This window comes from Gobius niger (assembly GCF_951799975.1).
Source record: "Gobius niger genome assembly, chromosome: 1".
Classification (NCBI taxonomy): Eukaryota; Metazoa; Chordata; class Actinopteri; order Gobiiformes; family Gobiidae; genus Gobius; species Gobius niger.
This window is the reverse complement of record NC_136852.1, coordinates 69426050-69443587: the sequence shown is the minus strand read 5'-3', so window position 1 is coordinate 69443587 and position 17538 is coordinate 69426050. Positions and strand designations below refer to the sequence as shown.

General features: G+C 38.9%; 3 protein-coding genes across 6 annotated transcripts in view; 1 reads left to right on the top strand and 2 right to left on the bottom strand.

Moving 5' to 3' along the window:
• Positions 1-4918, bottom strand: part of frmd3 (FERM domain containing 3) — a 105776-nt gene extending 100858 nt beyond the window's left edge. Inside the window, exon 1 of one of the 2 annotated variants that reach the window (XM_079552340.1) lies at positions 4558-4918. In XM_079552340.1, the coding sequence (XP_079408466.1) occupies positions 4558-4662 (105 nt within the window). In that variant the 5' untranslated portion in view covers positions 4663-4918. The remainder of the gene's footprint in view (positions 1-4557) is intronic. The other variant, XM_079552341.1, reaches the window with a different exon arrangement.
• The window catches only part of qng1 (Q-nucleotide N-glycosylase 1), a 177521-nt gene that overhangs the window by 23754 nt on the left and 136229 nt on the right, over positions 1-17538 (bottom strand). The window lies entirely within an intron of this gene.
• LOC306960620 (putative gluconokinase) lies at positions 5878-14069 on the top strand. 2 transcript variants are annotated; one of them, XM_079553077.1, is made up of 6 exons: positions 5878-5987; positions 6064-6134; positions 8153-8183; positions 8340-8426; positions 12117-12160; positions 13677-14069. In XM_079553077.1, exons 2-6 carry the CDS (start codon positions 6097-6099, stop codon positions 14056-14058), a joined length of 582 nt encoding a protein of 193 aa, XP_079409203.1. In that variant the 5' UTR covers positions 5878-5987; positions 6064-6096; the 3' UTR covers positions 14059-14069. The 2 variants fall into 2 exon arrangements, with proteins under 2 accessions (XP_079409203.1, XP_079409204.1); XM_079553078.1 differs by having other exon boundaries at positions 5894-5941.

Below are 17538 nucleotides of genomic sequence, written 5' to 3'. Positions count from 1 at the left end.
AATACTACGCTGACAGAAAAGGCGAAGGGAGAGAGGGATATTGTACATCCAATTATACAATGGAAATATTATTTTTCACTCAAACTCGGCTGTAAATACTTTTTAAAGTGACGCTAGCCCGCAGTTAGCTTTGCCCGCTAGCCTGTTAGCTTCTTCTTCGTGATTCTATTAGTGTGTATTGGTGACTCCGGTCCGGTGGCAGTCAAGTTGCAATCATGGTTTTCTGGCCAGAGACACCAGGGGGAGATGAAAGACCCTCCAATCATCCCATAAACACTTGTGTTACCCCCACAGGGACTACGGGAAGGATTTATTAAGGTAAACACGTTACTTAGTACTGCTTTAATAGCTTATCTGAATTTGAAGTATCCCGCAATATGGTCTAATTCCATATCTCATTTAAAAATATATCGATATATCTTAAATATCGATATATCGCCCAGCCCTAAATTATCCTACCGTAAAGTGCTCATTTGTGCTTACAGAGGAGAAAACTTTGTGCAGATTTTTCAAGCACATAGGCTCAGTAATTGCAAAGTTATTACCAAAAACTAGGTCAAAACGCCTGCCTTTTGAGAGATAAAAGGGAAATCCTACCAAAGGATTCTGACCAGTCCTGCTCCTCTTGCATCTGTCGATCTCACTGCAAGTTCTTTTACATATTCTTTACTCTCACAGCCGCACCTCGTTCCTCTATTCCGCCCCATTATTACCACCAGAGTATGTGAATGAAGCTTCAAACAAACTTCCCCTCGCACACACACGTAGCCTCAGACCAAATGCAGACTTGTGCACCTGCCTCTGCGTGCGGTATTGGTCCCATTGTGCACTACAATCCACACAAACACAGCACGCTTTTCACATGGGTTTCATTTAGCGAGCAATATCAGCACAAGCAAAGCCTAGGTTTGAACTTTATCTGAGACTTGACCAATAGGTGGCGTTCACGTGACAACAACTTTCTAAAAAGCCCATAGTTTAACATTGGTGGAGCAACTGACGGTAACTATGGCAACTGTCCTAAGTGACAACATGCATATTGTTATGTCTTTGCTTTTTTGGCTCATATCTCAGTCATTACTGTAGGAATCAGTGGTTTCGCTCGGGATAATTTCTCTCATTCATTTTGAAGGACAGGGTTGAAAAAAATCCGTCATGAGCAATTTTTATCCTTCTTTTTTTTTTAAATAAATATATATATAGGCTGCATATTATTTATGTTAGTGAAAATGTGAGATTGCAGGATAAATGCAATTTGCAACAGAAATGTGTATAAACTCGCGCGTAAAAGTCTCAGAGGAGGACGACTTTTAGAGCATCACCTGCTCATCAATATCAAGGCTCAGATTACACTAATACAAATGTTAAGTAGAGCTTATTATTTGCATTTTCTCAATTTTAACAGAATGTACGAAACGGTGGGTGAAAGGGACAATGTTTACCAGTTGGCATCACACACAGGGAGGGAAAGAGAGAGAGAGGGGGACATAGATGAGCTCGTCCTGAGACTTACATGAGAAGAGGGGCTCCAGATGGGAAGGATATTAGTAGCCTTTAACCGCGTTTGCATCGTGGTTTTCTTCCCTAGTGTTGTTGTTAGCGCCCGGGTCAGGAAAGTTAGCGAGCAAGGCAGTGATACAACTTGTAAGAGCTCATCCAAGACAAGACGCGGTGTGAAACTTTAGAGAGAGAGAGAGAGAGAGAGAGAGAGAGCCACGGGCGCTATGAAAAACAGCAGAGCTGCGCTTGATTTTCAATCCTTCAAAATGACGGACGGCCTTTGAAATTTCCCGTCAAAGTAAAAATTTGAGCATTTTCGGTTAATGTAACCTCTGGTAGGAATCTTCATGAAACAAAAACTGGCACAAAGTTCATTGTCTCCTCTGTCAGCACATATGAACTAATGTCTAGAGCTGAAACAACTAATCGATTAATCGACGACTAATCGATTATTGAAATAGTCGACAACTATTTTAGTAATCGATTAATCGTTTTCTGGTTCACACAGACTCAAATACAGCAAAAATTACATGAAAATGTAGTATTTTTGATGAAAACCTACTTTGTTTTTAAACCTCTTAACTCCCGCCTGAACCGAGAGAATTTTCTCCAGTTCAGCTTTACCCAAATCCTGTAGGCCAGTGTAACACCTCATTTGAAAGCTAAGACCTACAAAACTAAATTGATCTTTTTCCTCACATCATCAGATTTTTTTTCATCACTTTTTTTGTTGGGCAGTCATCTCATTTTTGTCAAATTTTCGTGACTTTTTTTGTCACTTTTTCGTCCATTTTTTGGGATTTTTTTGGTCCATTTTTTGGTCCATTTTTTGTCACTTTTTCGTCAAATTATTTGCATTTTTTTGTCAAATTCTTATCACTTTTTTGTCATTTTTTTCTCAATTTTGCGTAAAATTTTTCTCACTTTTTTGTCCATTTTTTGTCCATTTTTGTCATTTTTTTGTCAATTTTTTGTCAATTTTTTGTCACTTTTTTCACATTTTCATCCTTATTTTCGTCTCAGTTTTGTTGCTATTTTCACACCTTTTTTCGAGAAGCTTTTGGATTGGGGTAAAGCTGGAGAAAATGTGCTCGGTTCAGGTGGGAGTTAAGGGGTTAATAGTTAGTGTCTCTAGTGTTTTTTACATTGTAAATTTCATGAATATCTGCCTGTGTCTTGTCCAGTCAGAAGCAGAATTAGTGCCAAGAGTCTTCAACAAACATTTACTTTAAGTTTACTCCATCAACATGTCCTCAAGCAGCGCCACTTTAGCGTTATGTGGTAGAAAAGATTGAAAAAATAAAAATTCTTCAACATTCAAAGCCAAGCGATTAATTGATTAATCGTAAAAAATAGTCGATAGATTAATCTATGAGAAAATAAACGTTAGTTGCAGCCCTACTAATGTCCAATTATTTTCTCCGAAAAACGTCAAAAAGTGCTGTCAATATGCGAAAACATGACCGTGATGTTGTCCAACAGAAAAGACTTTCAGACATAAAAATAATATCACAGGTTTGTGAATCCAATCACGATCAAATGAAGCCTAGGCGTTAATTCAACCTGGGAGACTAATTGCAGCATCACATCCCTCCAGCCAATGATCGCTTCCGAGAGAGCCACAACTTCATAATCACCAATCATCGCCCCCGGTCCCGCTTTTAAGCCCCAGCAATTATGGTTCGTTTGCTTCCCAGCTGTGCTGCGACCCGCCTCCACCCCATCTCCACCTCTTCCGTCCACGGCTTCTACCTGCTGCATCTTCACGGGTCTTCCATACCATCACCAGTGTCCAGATTCCGGGGAAGACATCGCTAACTTCAAGCTCCTTACATCGATGTCGACCGCCGGGGTCTGATCGCCAAAACTAATAAACATGTCAATAAATCTTCCTAATCGCTGCTTGTGTCTGTTTGAGTCTATCCAGGTTGAAATACTGATGAGGAAAAACATTTGTCAATTTTCGTTTTGGAGATTTCTTACAAAAACTGTATTTCTCCCATAGAGTTGTATTGGCCCCGCCTTCCACCTGACATTATGACATCATCACATTCTAAATCGTGAACGCCGCCTATTTGTTGTCGCGACACAAGTTCGAATAATTGAAGCAAGTCACACCCTTTACCATTCTGAACGCCAAACACGACTTCACGGATCAAGTCGAAACAAAATCATATTCATACAACACCTATAGCTACAGTGGGTTCTAATAAGGGAGGAGACCAGTAACCCTGACTATTTGCCTCGGAACTGTAAGTTATATTTATATAGATATATTTCTCAAATATGAACAAAAGGACTGTGCAAAACATGGACCAAGAGCCTAGATGGTTGCCAGATTTTCCTATTTTATCATCTGCTCGATCATAAACGACAAAATAGGTGGTATTGTAGACCGACCAAAGGACTGAGAAATGCTTGGTAAATGTTTTTGTATTTCTTTTTTCCTTTTTTTATCATTAGTACGACCATAAACGATAAAAACAGATCTCAGGGACCTGTCAAAGGACTGAGAAAATGCTTGGTAAATGTTTTTTGTATTCCCTTCAACTTTTCTAAATATAAAATTTGTACGTTCCCGGTGCCTATCAAAAGTTAAACTGTAAACAACTTCTCCAATCTATCTATCTATCTATCTATCTATCTATCTATCTATCTATCTATCTATCTATCTATCTATCTATCTATCTATCTATATCTATATAGTCTCATTTTTTCCTCCATTGTCAAACGTGCTGAACAGTTTCATCATTTTTACTATGCAATGTTGCCCTTATTATTATCATCATCATAGGGAATGTTTAAATAGTAAGTCACCTGTTTTTTTTTTTTTTTTCGTATTTTCCGTGTATGGCTCGTGCTATAGTCGCTGCAACAATCTGGGAAACACAGGCTTCATCGCTGACATACATGTCGCTAAAATAATACGCACAGGTTCACGCGCAGCCATCCAATTCAACACCGTCCCCATCGCGTCGTTCCATGTGTCAGCCGCCTGCCATGAACCACGAGGCGCGCGCCGCTACCCCTCATATGTTTGTGTAAGCCGTGCTATACCTGGATGCTGCAGGAGATCTCCGAGTCGTCCAGTAGCCGGATCGTGCAGAGGATCTCCTGGTCCACAGATCGGAGGCTGGGGCTGCGGAACCGAAGCATTTTCATCCTTGTTGTCGGTCCTGATTTCAGCTCCTCATGTCACCGCTGACCATCTTCTTCTTCTTCCTGCTCACGAGACGCCCTTAGGAGTGAATGGGAGGGATGGAGGGATGGAGAGGTGGTGAGGCGGGTGGATGTAAATCAACACAAGGGGAGAAGGAGGGGAGATAAGAGCGTGCGTCCGCGTCCTGCTGCCCACTGCCGGATCCACGAGAGAGGGCAGGGCTTTTTTTTTTTTTTTTTTTTTTTTTACGTTAACCGCGCGCTCTCTCACCTTTTCCATGTAGCTGCTTCTGCGCATTGAATAAAATGAATTTTATATTATTGATTCATTTCATTTATTCAAACCACGTATAGTTGTAAAATAATTAAAAGGTACAAAAAAATGCATTTAACCTTTTTACCCCCACCTGAACCGAGCACATTTTCTCCAGTTTGGCATGAAAAAAGTGTCAAAATAGCGACAAAAATGAGATGAAGGATGGAAATGCAACAACAACAAAAAGCCACGGAAAAAGTGATGAACACGTAAGAAAAACGAGCAACAAAAAAAATGTTATAAAAAAAAAAAAAAAGTTAAATAATTGATACGTAACTGATACGTCACCGGCACAGGGCACTTTTTCTTTTGTTTGTTTTTTATTAAAAAAAAAAAAAAAAAAAAAATGTTCGAGGCCAGGTGTGCAAACATACAAATACAAAAATCTATAGTTTTACAGTGCAAATTCATTACATACAATTTTGGTCTTTGGCATTGGTACAATAATTCAAGGCGGTCAAATAAGAGGACATTACATTAGTGATTCAAATGCATTTGTGTTTTTGGTTGAAGCTTTTTACTGTCTGTGGTTGACAGACACTTTTTTTTATTTTTATGTTTTTATTGTGTTGAAAAAAAAGTAGACAACGTGTATACAAGAATATACAGAATATGCCAGGGGGTATAATGTAATTGTACAATTATACAGTTACAAATACATTTATATGTACATACATATTTTGAGCTAATACTGAGGCTTTTTGTTATCAGAACCTTCCAAAATCATCATATATGAGAGAGTGTCATTATAAAAATGTGTAAAGTTGGGTTTCTGCTTAAAATATTTACATTTGTGATTATAAAATTTGGACTAAAGGATAAGTAAATTAATAACAAAATAAATGCAGCGCGGGCACTTTAAGGGGTCCCGTCACTGTCCGTGTGACGTCATCACGTCGGAAGTCATGACTGAAGCAGCGGCACCATAACAGAAAAACTGTCACAAACTTCCCATTGTTTAACGAGGTACAAGGTGCAAAACACGCCGCGTTATGGCATTTTAAACGGCGAGGTAAACCGTGGACGCAGATCCCTGTAATAACGTGAACGTACTGTAAATAACGTTGTTTTTGTTTTGTTTTTACCAGGACTGAGAGGACCGGGCAGGTGGTGCCAACGCCATGATCTACATCCTGATGGGAGTGTCTGGATGTGGCAAGTAAGAACTAAACGCTCTTTGTATCTGTTTGTTTGTAAGAGGGGAAATTGATCAAAATGTTGTTTTTATGTTTTGGTAGAACAAACTTGTCAAAAGTAGTTTTACAATATCAGTGTTGGGAAAGTTACTTTCGAATTGTAATATAATCTATATTTGTAGTTACAGTGTTGTTACAGGTGTTTGTCATATAATTAGAATATCATGAAAAAGTGCATTTACTTCTGTTGTTCAATTTAAATGTGAAACTAACATCTGATAGACTCGTTACATGCAAAGTGACATATGTATAACCTTTATTTGTATCGTTTTGATTATTATGGCTCAGCTTGTAAAAATCCCAACTTAAAAAGAAAAGAACAATGTGAATATATTAAAAATGGACTGTAAGCCATTATCACCAAATCAACAAAGGCTTGACTTGGGCTGGGCAATTTTGGAAAAAAAATGATCACGATTATTTTCCTCATATTGATCAATCTCGATTTTCGATTCGATTTTATTTTTTCATAATAAACTAGATACATCTTTTAGTCAAACCTCAGCACAACCAAAAACAATGCTTTCCTCCAGTTTCATTTGACACACAAAAGTCTCCCATCGTCTCATCCAAACTACAAAACTAGGCATTGTTTGTGTCTAAGAAATGGCTGTAAACCTGTCCATTATAAAGTCCTATGACGATTATTGAGATTGACCAAAGAAGAGATTGCGATTAAATTTCAATGTATTGCCCATTATGTCACTTTGCATGTAATGAGTCATAGTCGTAGTTTAGTTTATTTGAGCAGTTAACATCATATATCCTATCACATTTTAGGTTCACATTGTAAGTTGAATAGACAGAATAAACAGAAGTAAATGCACTTTTTCATGATATTCTAATAATATAACAAGCACTTATATATTACTGTTTTAAAAATGTAGCTGTTACACTACTTTGAGTTGCTTGAGTGACTTTTGGTCAAATATACACTGAAAACAGTAAAAATGCCACAGAGCAAAAGTACAGCCAATGATTTCCTTTTCCTTCACTTTCCCCATTCTCTCATTTTGTTTTGACGACCTCAGCTACAACTGGAGATCTTCTTATTCACCAGTGTTTACTTGATTTGGTGCATTTGGGGGGGAGTTTGGCATTTCAATACAAACCATTTAAATTGACTAATATATTCCCGTATTTTGTGTAAGTAATATTCGATATTCCTTAGTTACTGAAAAAAGTCATATATTTTTGTTACCCATTACTTTTGTAATACGTTACCCCCAACAAGCGAAATTAGTCAAAATTAGTTTCATCCACAGGGTTATATAAAGAGGGAGGAGCTCGGATTAGAGCCACTGCTCCTCCGTATTGAGAGAAACAGCTGATGGTTTAGAAAAACAATTCTTATTCTGAGGTGGGTCAGGCAAGTGTTCAGGGCATTGGGTGGAGGCCCCAGAGAGGCCCCTATAGGACACGCTGGCATGGGAACGCCTTGGGATCCCCCTAGAAGAGAAGTCTGGACTCCAGAGTTCTGAGGAAAGGAACCCAGATCTCCACAGACTCCTCACACACTCTACACTCTCACTACGCCCTGTTGCCGTCAGGGCGCAGGTTCAGGTCCCTCCCTCTGGGGACAAAGAGGGCGACCTCCACTTTCCTCCCGACCTCCATCCGCCTGCTGAATAAATGACTGTGTGGACCTTGGTCTATCGAAGGCCCACTATACTGTTTTTTTAATGTATTTATTATTGCTGTATGTTGTTGAATGTCTGTGGATGTGCTGTTTTTTTTTTTTTTATCGGGCCCGTACTGGCACTTCTCCTGCAAATGAAGTTCCTAACGGATAAATAAAGTGAATTTGATTTGATTTGATTTGGGCAGCTCTGGATAAAGTGGAGGAAAATTGACAGACGGAAGGAAAAACCTCTCAATCAATAAGATCAACAAACATGAGATGCTGCAAGTCTTGGTGGAGCTAAGGAAAATCAGGAACAAAACAGTGAAACCCTTGTAACTGTGTTCTCTGTTGTTTTAGGAGTTCTTTAGGGGCTCTCCTCTCTGAAAAAGTAAGTTAAACCACAACCTTTACAATAACCTGTGCCCCTCCTTTAATAGCTGATACACTGATAGTTTTAATGTATCTTATAAGTATCATTTTGGACTTTAACTCATCCTTCTCTCTGCAAAGTCCTTTTGAATCACTATTGCTTGTGACTCTCCAGCTCGGTTGGCCCTTATATGAAGGAGACGACTTCCACCCACAGGAGAACATTGATAAGATGACTCGTGGAGAACCTCTCACAGACCAGGTCAGGACATCTTTGGATTTTACTCTAGTGGTTTGGTGCTATTTACCCGATACACATAAACAATAGTACTCTACTTATCTAGACTTCACGTGATATGACAGGTGAGCTGCAAAGCTGTTGTTAAATTATGAGGTTCTGCTTTTATGAAATTAAAACTGAGCTGGAGGTGCTTGATGTTGATGCCATTTGTGAAGAATCCGTAATGTGGTAAAGGCAATGATTTGCTTTCAGGTTGGTGACATATCTGGGACTCTAGGTAGGCTGTCAGTGGTTTGGGAAATATGTTTTATTTGCTTCTTTTTTTTTTTTTACTCCTGGGACGAGCGTCAGACAGCTTTGTGCGAGGTCGGCATACATTAAGCATTTGATTTGCATCTGGGGAAATGGAGACTCGCACCAAACAAGATTACACCTATGAAATAAACTACTCAAGGCTGAAATGCAAATGTTGTACATCTAGGGCTGGGTAACGATGAATGAAACCAGTATGGGACGTATCTTTAGATGTAAGTTTTGATGCCGTTGGTCCAGGGACAGCATTAAAGAGGGTTTGCTATGCCCTGAAGTATATGACCATCCAATAAAGGACTTTTAACCAGGTATCAGAGTGCATCGGATTTTTCTCTTACGTTTTGATCCCGAAGAGCACCTGACCTTCTTTACAGACTATTCTACCCACTGAAGCGATCACTTTGTTCCTCTCAAATTTAAAGGAAATGACTTGGTTGTTTCAGCTCAAATAAATGATTTTTTGAATTTGATCTTTTTCCTATTTTTTCCCATTTTTTTTAATCCTCATTCTTGCCCATTGTTTATTAGGCAAGGCAAGTTTATTTGCAGAGCACAATTCATACACAAGGCTATTCAAAGTTCTTCACAGTTGCATAAAAGAAAACAGATAAAATAAAATAAAAAACATCAACATAAAAATGAATCAATTACAGTAAAAGGCAAGAGTGCAGATAAAATACTTTACAGGTAAAAAGAACTGTTTTCAGCCTGGATTTGAACAGAGTTAAGGCCTGTCCCGCATCCTCATGAACACAGTTTCAGATTTTAGCTGCGTGAAACTGAAACGCAGCCTCACCGTGTTTAGTCCTGACTCTGGGAACCACCAGGAGACCCCTCCCTGATATGGTTCATACGGCTGTAACATGTCAGAGATGGACTTCGGCGCTAAACCATGAAAAGACTTGTCACAAGCAGAGCTGTTTTAAATTCTATTCTCTGAGGGACAGGAAGCCAGTGCAGAGACCAGAGCACTGGACTAATGTGGTAATTTTTCCTGGTTCTTGTCAGGACTCGAGCAGCAGCGTTTCTCTCTCTAAGTCTGGTTTTGACACTGTTCCTCTGATCTTAGCCATGTTTTTCAGATGGTAAAAAGCTGCTGATGTTATTGCTTTGATGTGGCTGTTTAAGTTCAGGTCTGAGTCCATGATCACTCCTTTTTGGTTTTAGAGAGAGAGACTTAAGGTGACTGATAACACAAAGATCTCAGTTTTGTTTGAGTTTAGTTGGAGAAAGTTGTTTTGCCTCCACAAATATTACTCATATTTCCCCCATTTTTGCCTCATTTTTTTTCTTTCTTTTTTTCGCACAATCTTTCTTTAATTTTGCCACAATTTTCCCCAAATTATTCCCCATTTTTACACACAATTCTTGACATTGGAGATTAACCTGATACTGTAAATGTGCAGATTTTCCACACATTATTGTTCTGTTTTCTGGTTCATAGACAAATATTTTAGTATAGGTATCGGATCAGGCATCAATCAAGTATCGTTAAAGTACCGGTATGTAACAGTACCCAGCCCTATATACATCTAACCCCAAACACTTTGAGCGTAGACTTTCATCGCAGACAGACGGATGTTTTTGGATGGTAATTTCTGTCTTTGAACAAGGGACTGTGAATGGACTGTGAAGCAGCTGCCAGTGCGGCCCTTCACTCAGAGCAGAGGCGAGACACGGACATATGTACATTCAGGATTATAGGCTCAGCAAATGTTTGATGCTGGATGTTGGGCTGGCAAATCCAAACGGAGCAGCAGGAATGTGTTTATCAGTTCTTTATTTCAATCAGGATAGAAATATTACAATAGAAGACGACTGAGCTCCACTGTGGCACTTAAGGAGCTATAGCTGATTTGTTTTTTCTAGTTCTGGAATGAAATTGTTTTGTCCTTCCTTAAGTTTATTGAAAACTCAGACATTTGTGGGGAAAACACTGAACACACACGAAACAATTTCATTAAGGATATTTTCAGGATACTTTTCTAGCGTTTTTTGTGAAAGTGACCCTGAAAAGTGACTGCAAGTTGTCCCTGTGAAGAATTGGGATGCTACAAAATCTGTTAGGAAGATTAGGGATGAGTTTGTGCCCCTTGTTTTTCAGGTATTGGGCATTTAACCTCTTAATCCAGCACATTTTCTCCAGTTTGGCATTACCCAAAGCTTGTTAAAAGCATCAAAACAGTGGCAAAAATGAGGATGAAAATGCAACAAAAGAGCAAGAAAAACCTGTGATACAAATGTGCCAAAAACGCGTCAAAAATGTGACGAAAGAGGAACAAAACAGTGATGAAAACACAACAAAAAGGTGACAAAAATTGGACTAAAAAGTGATGAATAAAAAAAGTCATAGTGATGGCAAGAATGCAAGAAAAAGATCCATGAGCCCACCTGTAGAAAATGCCCTCAGTTAAGGTTAAGTAATAAGTAATAATTCCCAGACTGTCTCCAAGAGCTCATAACAATGTCCCCCCTCACCTGCTGATATAAAGAGGTGGAGCTTCTTTGTGTGTTTATTCTAGATCGCTTCATCAAGCTTTTCTGATCATTTCAGCTATTAGTTAAGCTAATTGAATCCTTATGCAAGTACGCAAGTATGGGCACATCACCCCAATTCTATATTCCCTCCACTGGCTTCCAGTTCCTTTCCGTATTCAATACAAAACTCTCCTTCTCACCCATAAATGCATCATCGGCCATGGTCCCTCATATCGACAAGAACTCATCCTCTCCAAAGCTCCACCCACACCCTGAGCTTCGAACTATGGATGATAGAGCCTTTTGTTCAGTTGCACCTCTGGAATAGCGCCCCCTCGTGGAGCTCAGGGGAGTGCAGAGTCTGGACTTATTTAAAGCTGAACTAAAGACATTTTTATTTAGGAAAGTTTCAAGTGTTAATCTGGTGTTGTTTTATAGAGTTTTAAATGTAGCACTTTGAGATTCATTCGAATGAAAAGTGCATTATAAATTAAATCTATTATTATTATTATTAAGCTAATGGCAACAGAGCTTGTCGTATCCTTGGGAAATAGGGCTGAATTGTATTTCTTGCTGTATTCTGAGCTGTATTTACACAAATTGTTTTGCTGACCACTGTTTTGGGGGGAAAAACATAGCACACATGATACATTAGGCTGTTGTAAGGTCATAACATAACACACAGCTCAATATAATCACAAAAACGTTTATTTATTAGATATAGCCTGTCCAAAATGGAGTGTGGTGGAGGTAAACTCTTATTCAATGCACGGTATTAACAGAAATACCAAAAAAGGGTAAATAAAATATTTGAATGAAGCATAATTTACAGCCTTTGACAGCAGAATATGTGACTAAAGGAATCACCATCATTTTGACATTTGCGTTGTGTAGTAAAAGCCTTTTTGTTTCTGTTTTCAGGACAGATTCCCTTGGCTTCTCCGACTGCATGACGTCATCGAGAGGTAAATACTCGCAAAGCAATCAGCAACAGACACGGCGCCGTCGCGGACGCGTCACAGAGATCAGAAACATCAGCGCTGGTTTGTGAATTGGGTTGAAAAGCAGAGAGTTGGGTTTTTTATTATTATTATTCCTTAAACGTCAGGCGCTACATCAAAGACCGTTCTCATCCACACTTTTTAAGCATGACTGATGAACGCGCCGCTGTTTGTGACCCGGGGTTACTTTAAGCATGACCCAGATAGAAGTTTAGAGTCTGTACATTTTCCTGTTTTGCAGGAACCGAGCACTTTTTCTCCAGTTTGGCTTTACTCAAATCTAAAAGCTTCTTAACCTGAGAGTTCACAGGCTATAGGCCAGTGTAACGCCTCATTTGAAAGCTAAGACCTTCAAAACTGATATGAATGGATCTTTTCCTTGTGTTGTTGCCGTGTTGTCGTCACTTTTTGAGGGTTTTTTTGGTCACTTCTTTGTTGCTTATTTCAGCTTTTTTTGTCATACTTTCGTTGCTCTTTTTGTTGCATTCTTGTCACATTTTCTTAACATTTTAGTCGCTTTTTTGTCTCATTTTTTGTCACTTTTTTGTCTCATTTTTTGTCACTTTTTCGTAACATTTTTGTCACTTCTTGTCACTTTTTTGCAACATTTTTGTCACTTTTTTGTAACATTTTTGTAACATTTTTGTAACATTTTTGTAACATTTTTGGTCATTTTTTGTCACTTTTTTGTCACTTTTTTATAGTATTTTTGTCACTTTTTTATAACATTTTTGTCACTTTTTGTCTCATTTTTTGTCACTTTTTTATAATATTTTTGTCACTTTTTTGTAACATTTTTGTCACTTTTTTGTAACATTTTTTGTCATTTTTTTGCCACTTTTTTATAATATTTTTGTCACTTTTTTGTAACATTTTTGTCACATTTTTTGTCATTTTTTGCCACTTTTTTATAATATTTTTGTCACTTTTTTGTAACATTTTTGTCACATTTTTTGTCATTTTTTGCCACTTTTTTATAATATTTTTGTCACTTTTTTGTAACATTTTTGTCACATTTTTGTCACTTTTTTGTAACATTTTTGTCACTTTTTTGTAACATTTTTGTCACATTTTTCGTCATTTTTTGTCACTTTTTTTGTCACTTTTTTATAGTATTTTTGTCACTTTTTTGTAACATTTTTGTCACTTTTTTTATAACATTTTTGTCACTTTTTTGTCTCATTTTTTGTCACTTTTTTATAATATTTTTGTCACTTTTTTGTAACATTTTTGTAACATTTTTGTCACTTTTTTGTCACTTTTTTGTCACTTTTTCATAACATTTTAGTCACTTTTTTGTCTCTGCTGTCTCTTCATCACATTTTTGTCAAGCGTTCATCACTTTTTTTGTTACGTTTTTGTCGCTCTTTTGATACTTTCCTTCAGTTTTGGGTAAAGCCGAGCTGGAGAAGCTGTGCTGGTCCAGGCGGTCGCTTAAGGGGGTTAAGAGTTCACAGATGCCCTTCCTTCCTCCCTTTAGAGAGGGCTGCTGCGGGGGAAACGCTCTGGTGGCCTGCTCCGCTCTCAAACGCCTCTACAGACAGATCCTGCTGCACGGCTCCCAGGCGCTCGGCTCTTCTCACCATCGGGACGCCGTTCCTCCTCTTCACCTCCCTCCCGCCTCGCCCGACATCTGCTTCCTCTTCCTGCACGGGGACTATAACCTTATTTACCAGAGACTAGCTTTGAGAAAGGGCCACTACATGATGGCCAACCTGCTCCGGTCGCAGTTCGACGCGCTGGAGCCCCCGTCGGACGAGGAGAACGTGCTGCCGTTGGACATCACCTTGTTGAGCATCACGGACATGACGCTAGAGGTCGAGAAGCACCTGACGAGCCACAAGAAGCTGCTGGTGCAGTAACTATAGCAACAGGACATGTGAAGAATTTGCTGTATGCAGTAACGGTTTTGTTTTTTTAATATTTTACTAAATTAATTAAAAACTGTGCCGTTGAACAAAAACTAGGTGAAAATTGAACTAAATCTCGACAAATAATAAACTTTTGCACATTTTTCTGTTTCCATGCTTTTTGTCTCGGGCCGTGTTGCAGAAAACTGTGCCAGTAAATGTTTTTTTTTTTTTTTCCTAAGTCAAGGTTTACAGCTCAGTCGATCGATCTCTGGAGGGTTTGCCATGTGTACAGTTTGACATTTGTTTATCCTCTTAACCCTCGCCTTAACCGAGTGTATTTTCTCCAGTTCAGCTTTACCCAAATCTAAAATGTTACAGAAATACCAAAAAAGGGTAAATAAAATATTTGAATGAAGCAAATATTTTATTTAAAAAATAAATAAATATTTTATTTTTTTATTTTTTTATTTTTTTCGTAGAATTGTTGTCACTTTTTTGTAACATTTTTGACACTTTTTCGTAGAATTTTTGTCACTTTTTCGTAGAATTTTTGTCACTTTTTCGTAATATTTTTGTCATTTTTTCGTAGAATTGTTGTCACTTTTTTGTAACATTTTTGACACTTTTTCGTAGAATTTTTGTCACTTTTTCGTAGAATTTTTATCACTTTTTCGTAACATTTTTGTCACTTTTTCGTAACATTTTTGACACTTTTTCATATTATTTTTGTCACTTTTTCGTAACATTTTTGTCACTTTTTCATTACATTTTTAGGAGTTTTTGTCACATTTTTTAAGTGTTTTCTGTCGTGTTTTCAAAATGTTTTGTTCTTTTTGCTCTTTTGTTTTTGTAGATTTTTTTTTATTGTGTTATTGTTGCTTTTCTGGCGCATTTTTGTCTCTATTTTGACGATTTTTTTCAAGAACCTTTAACATTTAGGTAAAGCTGAACTGGAGAACATTGGTTAAGGCCGGGGTTAAACGAATGTCAAAATGTAAACATGACAAACCCTCGGGAGGTAAATAGACTGAGCCAAGCTGTAAACCTGGACTTGGGAAAAAAATAACATTTACTGCCACCAAGAGGTTAAAGGCACACTTCGTAACATTTTGGATTCTAATATTGCCGATGCATAACCTGGCCAGAGCCACATTGATATTACACAGCCAATAACATTTGCACTGACATCAGTCTGGGACCGCGCCGGCTTGAATCGTTTGGAGAGAGGTCATGTTTGGAGCAGTATTTGCTGTGATTGGATCAAAAACACCTCAAATTCATTGGTTCATGTGTTTTGTGTTGCAGCAAACCTCGCCACATTTTTAATTAGTGTCTTTTTAGTTGCGAACGGTGACGGTGGGAGCAGTTCAAGGTGGATTCTCGTGTGTTTTTAAACTCAGAAATACCACGAGAATTCAGCTTCCTGCCAAGGTAAGCCAAATGAAGCCTAGGCGTTAATTCAACCTGGGAGACTAATTTCAGCATCACCGACCTCCAGCCAGTGATCGCTTCCGAGAGGGCCACACCTCCACCTCAGCCATCAGCGTAAGAGCCGCACCTCCATAGTCGCCAATCATTGCCCTCGATCCCACTTTTAAAGGAATAGGCCACCGTTTTTACATACTGAGATATGTTCTTACCTAACCGTAGTCGAGTTAATATATCCCCGTCTGGTCTTTGTCCGTGCGCTCTGTCACGCAAACGGAGCACATACGCAGCCTCTCCCATATGTCATATAGCTCCAAAAAAGCTCACGATAGAAGCTACCAAGCTCTTCCACGTGTTCCCTATTTAAATAAAGTTACGTGAAGTGTTTTCATGCGAAGTATATTTACACAGAAATGTAGCATGTCGATTTTATTAGCAGATAAAAAGGGGTACTATATTGTGAGGCGTAATGATACGAGGAGCAAAACGTCCGCGCAGTAACTCCTAAAGACTTCCCCCGCTCACTTCCGTCAATAGAAGCTGCGTGACTTGTAGAGAGCTCGCAGAGAACAGTTGAAGAAGGGTCGATAACTTGCGAACAATGCCTTTTACGTGCATCGTGCCGGGCTGTGATAACAAGCAGAAAGTATATAGTGTAGTAATGTTTCACAGATTTCCAACTCACCCCGGACGACGACACAGGACTCAGGACCTCGACCATGAGGTAGGAATGTGCAAGCACTTTCCTAAAATATATTTTCTGCTTGTTGTAAAAGGCTCTCTACAAGTCACGCAGCTTCTATTGACGGAAGTGAGCGGGGGAAGTCTTTAGGAGTTACTGCGCGGACGTTTTGCTCCTCGTATCATTACGCCTCTTTTTATAGTACCCCTTTTTATCTGCTTATAAAATCGACATGTTACATTTCTGTGTAAATATACTTCGCATGAAACCACTTTACGTAACTTTATTTCAATAGGGAACATGTGGAAGAGCTTGGTAGCTTTTTTGGAGCTATATGACATGTGGGAGAGGCTGCGTATGTGCTCCGTTTGCTTGACAGAGCGCACGGACAAAGACCAGACGGGTATATATTAACTCGTCTAAGGTTAGGTAAGAACATATCTTAGTATGTAAAAACGGTGGCCTATTCCTTTAAGCCCCAGCAGTCATGGTTTGTTCGCTTCCCAGTTGCGCTGAGACCCACCTCCGCCCCACCTCCGCCTCTTCCATCCACGGCTTCTACTGCTGCAGCTTCACGGGTCTTCCACACCACCACCAGTGTCCAGGCTCCGGGGTAAGACATCCCTAACTCCAAGCTGTTCATCCACACTGACTTTCATACATCGATGTTCTGGTCATTTTTGTATTTATTGGTGCAATGTTCCGGAGCGTAGCTTTAAACCAGCAAACACCAATCAGAATCTCTATTCCAGATGCAGACAGCTGACCCGAACATTATCGCACACGTCGACTACTATTTTTGTTCCATGTGTGACTGTTTTTGGGCCGTGACGCATCCAGAGGCCTCAGCTCAAATATTTTGGGCGCTGTAATCCTCCATCCCGTCGGCGACTCTCATATCTCTCCAAAGCAGACAAGTCACACAGAAATACTCCGCTCTGTTTGTCTGACTCATGCGGTGACAAGTGTTCGTTCCAGTGGATCAAGGTGACCCGCGCACTGCTGCCCTCTGCTGGTGCAACCTGGTAAGCACTTTTGATTTGGTCTGGAAAGCGTCTTTAAAAAGAAACCTTAACCTCTTGAATTGTAAGAATAGAGAAATATTAGTGAAAAAACGCCAAAAGTGTTGTAACTAAATGTGATGTAACTAAGTGTATTATAGTATAGTATATAGTATAGTAGTACAGTATAGTATAATACAATCCAATCTCCTTGAAAAGACAAGTAAATAAACGTTCATTTCAATAAGATTTTGCATGAGCCTTTGTTATTCAAGTTCATGTTTTATTTATAAAGTCAAATAGCCTTAATAAAAAAGATGGCAACAAATAAACAGCGAAAACTGTGATTTAGGGAAACAATTAAACACTTTTACAAAT